Source organism: Temnothorax nylanderi, unplaced genomic scaffold (assembly GCF_030848795.1).
Source record: "Temnothorax nylanderi isolate EJ_2023f unplaced genomic scaffold, tnyl_v1.0 TNYL_tig0005_pilon, whole genome shotgun sequence".
Taxonomy (NCBI): Eukaryota; Metazoa; Arthropoda; class Insecta; order Hymenoptera; family Formicidae; genus Temnothorax; species Temnothorax nylanderi.
The window spans coordinates 3527562-3538110 of NW_027249067.1; the positions used below are offsets into that span (position 1 = coordinate 3527562).

The window sequence follows — 10549 nt, forward strand, 5'->3', positions numbered from 1 at the left end:
GGCCCACTATAGAGGGACAAATGTCCTCTCTTGTCCCCCTCTGTGGACGCCTATGATTCATATTCATATAAAGCTGAAAAATTACAATGTTAATATATGAAAATTATGGGAACAAATGCCGACTATACAAACATAAATACATATACATGAAATGATATCAGCATTTTTGTAATGACGTAAAGTCTGAATAATATATATCAATGTAAAATAAAATGCATTGTGGCAGAAGCACTGTAAGTGTCACAATCGTTCTAGACAAGTTAGTGATCTCGAAAAATCTTTTTCACAAAAGAATATAGCATATAAATCTTGTGCAACAAAGAATCTTCAGTAACCAGTCAGTGCACATATAACGCCTCAATCCAATCTTGTTTCTCCGCCAAGGTATATTTGTCTATTATCTTACTTGTTTTTTTCAATAAGTAATTGAGAGATCTTAGTTCTCGCGATCCAAGATTACGTACCAAAATTACGACCCTATATTAATTTTATCTTAATTATTACAATTAGAAAATATATTTCTTTGTTTTAATAAACGCGTAGGAAAATTATTAAATAATATTCTTTGCACATACACTAACTGATTTTTAATTTTTGATAAGAGTCTGTTTCAATTTGTCAACATAATTTCTCTGTTGTTTGAGTTTTCGCAAATTTTTATTAGAATTATAATATTATCATACCTTTAAGTGTCAAAGTTTTATATTCCATATTTTTAAAAACACTTAATCTATTGCAATAAGAAGAAAAACAAAGCTTATGTCAATTGGCTGCTTATAGCGACTAGCAGCAAAACACGCAGAGAAAATAGCACTTGTTCTATCACGTAAAACTGTCAGCGCTACTCGCAGCAAGCAACTTTTCTCGCTGCGTAGTTTGCACGGTGGCTGGCAGAACTCCTCGCACAGGTAAACTCGCACGAAAAATTGCATCGTGGGAAACAGGCTTTTTTTTATAATGTAGATTTTAGAGTTACCTAGATATTTGATAAAATTAATAAGATATTGAGAAATATTATTCTCAATGCACAGATTTTATTATTAGATTCTCAAGAATTCGATATACTTCTATATTTTAAATTTTGTACAATTTGTTGTAGAAGATTTAAATATTACATTCTTTGACTAAAAATAAAAGAAAAAGAATATAAGGCATTATTTTACTTGTAATATTTTCTTTATAGTTTATCAAAAGACCGCATTGTTGCATTGATATATCATATTAACATATTAAATTAATTACAACATTCTAAATGTTGTAATAAATTTAATAAATTAGTAAAAAATTATTGCAGATGTAATACACATTTATACGGAAATGCAAATATGTTCTCTCTAAATCTGAATCAGTAAATCACTAAAGTGGCATTTAGACTGATATCAGTGAATAGTCACTGATGCGTTCAGTGACTTTTCACTGATTCAGATTTAAAGAGTTGTTTCGAAAATATACGCGCGGATGATCCTTCCAGTTTTTTATATAAACCAAAATTTATTTGTTTGACACTTTAACATAATATAGTTACAATTTGATGGCCAGTATGAGTCTGAGGTACAATTATACGTGCAAAAATAAAATTTTATAATACAAATAACTATATTGTGAAATACGATTTCCAAAATCGGTTTCGATCTCTACCTGAGATCTTCGATTGGCGATCTTTGGTGAACTACACCAGTGCTCGGAATTAAATGTCCTTTTCGCCCTTTCAGAAATCGATTTGAAAAGGGCATAAATCCGTACTGAACTACACTATCCTAATTATTTGTATTATAAAATTTGATTTGTCGTATAACCGTGTTCCAGACTTCACTGGCCATCAAATTATAATTTTTACTTTTACTTTTTGTTTTCAAAATATCCTTAGAGATACGAACTTACTAAATGTTAATAATCTCGTAGAAGCAATGTTATAGATAACTTAATACTTAAAGCTGTGTATCGAATTATGTTCGGGATATGCGAGAAACACGTAAGAAACTACGTAGCAATAACTAGTTGAATTGACATCAATTCGGCGTCTATAAATAGTCAATGTCGAATAGTTGACGGTTGATATCCTTGTCTGTCGTCTTCGGTTTTCTTTCTCATCACAATTATTTTTACAAAATATACATAATTAATCGAGTTAATTGAGCAATTACGAATATTTCTGTAAGATTTTTATTGTCAATCAGCTAACACTACATCGAATCAATGCGAAGTCGGAAAGCACAATGTACGTACATATGGAGGGGTAAAAACCACAGGAATGTAAGTCAAAATTTTAAAAAAAATTTTCTCGTGTGCACAGATGCTATTTATATATTGTATAAATTGCATCTGTGCACACGAGACAATATTTTAAAAAATTTGACTTACACCACTGTGGTTTTTGCCCCTCCATATTTGCCTCGTCATATCCTCGTTATGTTTATATACATTACGTCTGCTTTGTCGTACTTCCTAGTCATGTGATTGGGCCTTGTAATATTTGGCAAGGGGGCAGTTCGGTTCACAAAAGCGAGCACTGATAACGGTTTCAGACAGAGTGTCGAGAACAGCGAAAGGAACAGATCAACCGCGCTAAGCTTCCGAAAACATTGTCTTCTCTCGCAGAGGCCAGAGGTATTTCGCTTGTATTCTCTAATATATATTAAAGTTAAAGATACAAAGAAAAGTAACGTTTCTTGAAAATCCGATCTGTTTTCCTACAGTGTTTATTACGTATACGAAATAGAATTAGCCGAAAGACAGAAGTTTCATACAAATATTTGTAATTACGCAGTTAACATACCAACGATTCTAATTATGTCAAAGATGACGTAAAAGGAACAGCCAATATCCGATTATTCATTTACGCACTGAGTATATGCTAATTTGACTAGTCATTTTTTTGACTCGGAATGTTAAATGTAATTAAAAATGCTAAGTAATCATTGTCTTAACTGTAATGGCGTCGTTTATTTATAAATTATATTATGTCTCGATATATTCCACCACGATTTCAATGCTCATTCTCGCATTCTCTGAGCTGAAGGGTAAGTGACTTCATATCTCTTTTTGCTCAAGTTCTGACTATTTTGATTTCGATCACATAATAAACTATGATCATTAGTAAAGTTGTACTTGGATTTTCTCGCGGAAAATTACGTTATTTTTAAACCATCAAATTTTGAAGTTACTCACTTACTTCTCGGTGAATGTGAGATTATTTTGATTTATAAACTATTACCACATTGCTGAATGGCGAAATGGCCCAAAGCAGCGTTGAAATGTTGGATTTAAAAAAAAATCGATATAACGTTAACTTACGTACTGTTAACCGCGTTAAACTCTCAAAGCCCTTTTTTATTTGTCACTTGTTAATTTCATTTTTTATTGGAAATCTCTCGTTTATTCAATTATTATAAATGCTAAGTAGTTGGAAGTGACGTTTCTTCCTTATCTATTTAAATATCTACGCGTCATGTGCTTCTTGTTTAACTATCCAAGAAACACAAACTTGTTCCATATTTGATGTACAGTAAGTTGCATTAATTCGATGGGTTACAGTAGCCTGACTTATTAGCGTAAAAAATGCAAGATAAAATAAAAGAGAGAACTAGTTACTTTTTATTTTTCTCGTTATACATTTTAGTATTTCGATGAACCACGTACGTGTTGATTATGAAAGATCCAGCGGCTGCTAACTCAAGCTATAACCCACTACCCAGTGAATTAATGTACCTTACTCTACATCAAATATTTACATACATGTACAGCTGTAAGTAGTTAGAGATAATATTGGCGGGTAAGGAATTTACAGAGGTAATTCCTCGACTCGGAATGACAGAATATAAATAAAGCACAGTTCTCTTAAGTGTATACAGTACCCCTCAAAAGTATTTGCCACCTTAGAGAAATGTGATTAGAATTGAGTTTATTAATTAATAAAATTTTAATGAAAAGGCCAATAATATGCTATTGGCCTTTTAATTTAATGCAATAAATGTCTTTATTGCATAGGACAGGTAATTACATATTATTTAAACCATTAAACAGTGATTTGATAAGAAAATAACTTTTTAAATTTTTGCTTCATCGATGTGGCTGTCAATTTTTTGTATTACCAGCTTTATACAATTTTGACATCTGTTGATTAATTTTGTAATTAATTTTTGGCTTCTAAATACACCAACGTGATGATCTCGGAAAATGTATTTATTATTTGATACTTTCTGCAAGCAAAATAATTACATAAAATTAGGAAGTAAGGGATACCAACATAACATCAGTTTCTCGTTATTTCCACTACAATATTTTATAATTTGACTTATCGTATATTAAATAACCAACAATTTATGAATGTTTAAACCAAAAGCAGGCATTCCGAACATGTTCCATTGTGCGTTCAAATTCACGCACTTTTGATCCCATGTGTGTTATAGACACTGCATATATTTATTAATTAAAAATATAAATTAAGAAATATATTACAAAAACTTATTCCACATTAGAATACGCAATTGATTTATGCAGAATTATAAATTGCACTTAAAATTAAAAAATCAAATATCGTGTAACGATATATAATAAATTTTACCACTTGCACGTTGCCTAAAAGTTCAAAAGACAATCGCACTGGCTCTTGAATAGAACACTAATTAATTAACCTTGTTTTTTAAATCTTTTAAACAGCGATTTTTATTGTATTATTTCTAACAGAAATTGCTTTGTTTCTGTGGCTATAAAGATATCACTTGTTTTCAGAAAAATTTATTTATAGTCATCAACATTCAACATAATGGAGTGCAATACAATTACTTCCATTATCAAAGAGAATAAGGAGGAAGCTCTCGACGATATGAACTTGGCGGGAGTAAACGGGAATGATGACAGCTATAAAAAATCCGAAATGAAAAGATCAGGTGTTTTCAATTTTGAAACTGATGTAATATGGCCTATAGCTCTGATAGTCTTTTTATTCCACACTATTGGCATTTATAGTTTATTGACTTTCAACTACATGGAAAATTGGAAGACTACATTATGGAGTAAATATCCTCGTTCAAAGTATTTTTACGCTTTTGTATAGAGACGAATCTAACAAAGAGATTTCCAAAGTTTCTGAAATTTTTCTCGAGCAGCTATTAATGCATAGAAATTCTTTTAAAATAAAATCTTTGATTCTCAAATTAGTCCAATCCAAAACAGTTAAAGTTAATACTTTTTCAACCTATTGTATCTTTTCGTATTGCAAAAGGTATTAATAAAGTCATTAAGTTTAAATTACTAAAGATAATTAATTTGACACTGAATAATTTTATTTCTAATGCAATTATGTTTTACATCTGTTAAGTGAGTTTAAACATAATTAAACGCTGTTGATATTGTTGAATTTTTTGGAACATAAAAATGTAGTTGTGTAAGATTATTCAATATAGTACACCATATAGATACATAATTCAAACAAAATATTCGAATAAATATTAATAATTATTATTGCAATATAGACAAAAAATTTATATTTATGATCAAATGATAGGTATAATATTAGAAATTATCTCTAATTATTCTTTTGATGGTGTTACTCGATTATCATGAAAACTTTCATCCGTGGTCTAAATAAGTGCAAATAAATATATAAATAAATTTTTCAAATAAATGCATTTAACAATAACGGAATCATTAAATAATAATAATTGTCTGTGATTAATTTACATATTTAGATTCTCATTCAAATTAGATCAGCGTTTTCCAATTAAAATCATTCACTGAGCGTAATCAACGTTATGAAAAATAGAAGTCTTAAAAATCTTCTTAAAAATTTTTGCGTATATTGTATTTTTAGAAATATATATTTGTGAAGCATTTTAGAAATATAACATAACTTGCATGAATTCTTGTTTATATATAATACACACATATATATGTATATATATTTTTTTTCTCTTATATTTTTAAGTACTTGGGATGTACCTCATATCCAATATCGGAGTATCTGGTGGCGCTCATCGACTTTGGAGTCACAAGTGCTACAAAGCAAAATTACCATTAAGAATCCTATATCTGATATGCTTTAATGCAGTTGGACAGGTAACTTTAATATAAATTTTATTAGCTACACGGAAAAAACGATATGGTTGCCACAGCCAGAAAATAGTAACATTTGGCGCAGTCATATCTGTAGTTGTCACACCCACATTGATGGATAACTATACACCTATATATGGTTGGGACAACCATAGAGAATTGATACCAGCGCTGGCGCGGTGGTGCGGCAACTATAATATAGTTAAGACACCACATATCAATGTGGGTGTGACAACCACAGTTATGGCTGTCCAAAATATTACCATTTATTGTGGTTGTGGCAACTACAATTCTGCATCTGATAACTATATCGATTTTTCCGTGTTGCTGTACGTCGCTTTAGTTTTGCCCCCAGGAAAGGAAAAGTGACGCGAAGACAAATTTTCAAATTGAAAAATGCCGGGAACAATTTCAGAAAAATTAATATTTTTGTTTCAGATATACATTTATCGAATATTATAGCATTCATTATTTAAAAATCTAATATAAGAATACAAAAATTGTACGTCAGTATTCGTGTAAATAAAATGGTCCGTCAATCTAATATGTTTTTCCTAAAGTAGCATTTCCAATGATGAGGGAGAAGATGCTACCTCTCACTCTTCCCAGATTCTTCGCATCTTATACGATAAAATTGAAGAAGTTTGCACGTGTCACACATGTTATATAAACAATCCCCACATTAACAACTAGAAAACATTACAACCTATAAGATAATGAACGAAATATTAACAAAGTGGCATCTTCGACGGATTGGCATCTTTCTCCGAGTTACCCTTTTTTAGCACATACATTTAGTTTTGTTCGCGAGCCCTTTCTTCTTCTTTCGTTTTTAAATGCAAACCTTGCAATTATTTATATGTTGTTTTATCTGTATTTTTTAACACATATATGTAAATAACATTTTCATTGTTTGCTTTTAGAATTCGGTATACAATTGGGTAAAAAATCATCGTATGCATCACAAGTATTGTGACACTAATGGCGATCCCCACAACACCCAGCGCGGCTTCTTTTATACGCATATGGGATGGATAATGATGAAAGAGCATCCGGAATTTACTAGAAAAAGCAAGCAGCTTGATTTATCAGATGTTTTATCAGATCCTGTCGTGGCTTTTGGAGAAAGGTAAATTAAAAAAATTATAAAAATATATATATTTATATGAAAAACCATAAAATTATAACAAAAACTATAATTTAGAAGTAATAAACAAATAACAAAAGATAAAAAAGAGAGCAGAATAAAATCTTCAAAAAAACGCCGTGATTTGTGGTAAAATATACAAGCATAAAAGCAATCTCTAAGATTCTTGACTATAAGAATAAAATAGTTTGTTAATAGTCAAGGCCCAAAAGTGCTCGGTTAAGCTCCAAAGTATCCGTGCGTTATGTAATGACGACTTGTATATGTAAATGAAAAATTACTAACTTTGTGTTAAAATGCTCAAAGTGCGTGGACATTCCCCAAGATTTATTACGTCAAAAGAATCAAATTTTTAACAGTCGAGGCCCGAAAGTGCTTCGTCTAATCCGAAGTATTCGCGTGTACTTGTACATGTAAGATAAAAAATTTCTAACGACTGTTTTTCCGCTTTGTGCCAAAATGTACAAATGCGCAGACATTCTCCAAAAAGAAACGAAAATCCTCAACAGTCGAAGTCCGAAGTGCTCCGTTTAACCCGATATATCCGCACATTTTTTGTTATATTTATTATGTCTATATCTACATATGTTTCTTTGTATAATTAGACATCATAGACGCTCCAAACTTCAACTATAACATTTATGCATAACATGTTTGAGCATTTGTTATATTTTTTATCATATATTTTCTTCTTTATTTATTCCTTTGAATTTATTCCTTTGTACAGTACAGTATTTTAATTTTTTTTTACACAAAACGTAAATTCTCGAAGATATTCTCTCTCTCTTTCTATTAAGTAATCTTTAGATTCAATTTTCAGATTTATAAAATAAATATATAACGCGCTAAAATAAATTCCGAAAGATCAGAGTTACATTTTTACAGGTACTTCTTGCCTCTTCAACTTTTTTTCTGTCTTATCCTACCTACGGCGGTACCTGTATATTTTTGGAACGAGACTTGGGGTAGGGCTATCATGTCGCAAGTATTCATACGATACATGATTACTTCGAACTCCGTGTGGACTATCAATAGCATTGCTCATGCGTGGGGCACTAAACCGTACAACAAGTGCGTAATTTAAATATATACATAATCGCGATACGATTTACAATTTGCATTTTTCTAGAGTTACATCCACGCGCGGCAAAAGTAAATTATAAATATTCATGATTTTAACGTATTTATTTATTAGCAGATAATTTTTTTGCAACAAAATATTAAAATATAATTAACATCTTCGTGAGGATATGTGAATGCATACTCAGTGATCTCAATTCCAGGCAGCACGTATGTCTAAATGATATCGTAAAGATGTCTTTTCGACGTCTTTTAGACATACGTGCGGTCTGAGATTTTTAATATAATTATAAGCAGAATTAATGTTTACTTTCATTATGAGAGATATTCATTTAATAACACAGTTTCTGCTTTTAGGAATATAAGACCGTCAGACAACCATTTTGTTAACTTCGTGACAGTAGGAGAAGGCTATCACAATTTCCACCACGTGTTCCCGTGGGATTACAGGTCGTCGGAAAAGGGAAATAACGCATTGAATTACACCACCTTCTTCATTGATACTTGCGCGAAATTAGGGCTAGCTTATGATCTTAAGTACCCGTCCGCAGAACTCATAAAAAATGTCATACTGAAGACAGGTGACGGGACCCATCCCATGATGTCTGAAATACCGAGGCCGGAATCGGATTAAACAACGGATATATGTTAAAGACGCATAAACTATAATGATTTACAACTACCTATGTATGTACAATGTAAACTGCATTGTTTAATATATCTATGTAAAACATGAGTAATCTATGGAGAGGATCATCGAAGATTTATATTTCGTCAGAAACATCGGTTTTTATAATCGTCTATTTTGTCGCAATTTTATTTTCATAACGCTATTATTTAGCTTGGGTTGATAATTTTTAAGACGTCAGAGAAATAAACATTATGCATATTGTGCGTTGCTACAGTGAGCTAAATAATGTACTGCTTTTTATCGTTTAACAGCTCATACAGAGATCAACGTAAATAATAATATTTATATATTAATATTATGCGTCTGTTATGTTTGTATAACAGTTAATAAATAAATTAAAGTTGGATTGCATCTAATTTAATCTAGTTTAAAATTACCCTTTATTTCTGTAGAATTGTTTGCAAAAATACAGTTTAAAATAATCAATCAATTAATCATACAATTTAAAATAATTTATAATAATTTACATTGGTTTTATTGCTTACATGAAAAAGATTCGTGTAAACATAACGTAAACAATACCTAAATAGTCTATTTAGATACAATCTTGAAGTTTACGGCACAATCGTAAACGTTTCATCTTACTAAATCAGTATTTTATTACCAACAATAAAAAATTTATATATTTACATTAAAAGCTATGAAAACTGGAAAATTAATAATAATGTACTATAAATAAAAAATTTAGATTTAGTTGAGAAAATAATTTATTAATTACATATTATGATAAGACGTTAGAAGACTGCCAATTTTGATGAAATTTTACAGGTATGTAATATTATATACTTACTAAATGTGATCGAAACCACTAGTACAAAGTTACGGAAATGTCTAGTTTCTGAGAAATTCAAATTTTAATTATTCAAACTAAATTAACGTTTTTCAAGATTTCGATATAAAAAAATAATTAGAATTTAAAAATATTTTGCTGACATTTATTTTATTTTATTAATATATTAAGAAACTGTAGGTACAGTGTTGTTAAAATATCGTATCGTAATAGGTATCGTATCGTATTAGGTATCGTAAGGAAAAGCAAGAAATGGTAGATACTTATTAATTTTACGGGTCAGTTATATGGCTTAATTTTTTTCCTACTTGAAAGTACAGCAATTATTCTTAACATAAAATGGCTCCACAAAATGGATGCATAAGGCTCTGTTGAAAATCCACGAATAGTAGAGCTAAGTCACGCTGGCTGAATGTATGCGTACTATTACTTTTTTTCAATACATTAACAGTTTGCTGATATATATAATGGTTCAAAATTTGGATCAAAACACACGAACATTTTTCTATAATAAAGCAACTTTTTTGTGCACCCTTTACCGCTTGGCCCACTGGCCTTCAATTAATTAATTAACCCACTCCTTTACTATTCGTTGATGTCCAACAGAGTGGATGTCTAATACATCCACTTTAATTATATTAAATATAGGATACAGTAGTAATATTAACATGAAAAAATAATATAAATAAAAAAAATGAAAACTGAGTTTTGTACAAATATATTGTAACCTCTGAATATTTTAATTAAAAATTTTTTGTCAGAATAATTTAAGATCTTGTAATGTTCT

The 10549-nt window shown here is 30.2% G+C and overlaps 1 protein-coding gene across 2 annotated transcripts; it reads left to right on the top strand.

Annotated features, from left to right (window-relative positions):
• The first annotated feature begins 201 nt into the window (after positions 1 to 201).
• Positions 202 to 9318, top strand: LOC139776837 (acyl-CoA Delta(11) desaturase-like). Of its 2 annotated transcripts, XM_071713825.1 has the most exons (7): positions 202 to 384; positions 781 to 908; positions 4732 to 5015; positions 5927 to 6057; positions 6978 to 7183; positions 8087 to 8272; positions 8639 to 9318. In XM_071713825.1, the coding sequence occupies exons 3-7, from the start codon at positions 4766 to 4768 to the stop codon at positions 8913 to 8915; spliced, it is 1050 nt and encodes a 349-aa protein (XP_071569926.1). In that variant the 5' UTR covers positions 202 to 384; positions 781 to 908; positions 4732 to 4765; the 3' UTR covers positions 8916 to 9318. The 2 variants fall into 2 exon arrangements, with proteins under 2 accessions (XP_071569926.1, XP_071569920.1); XM_071713819.1 differs by lacking the exon at positions 781 to 908.
• The last annotated feature ends 1231 nt before the right edge of the window (positions 9319 to 10549 follow it).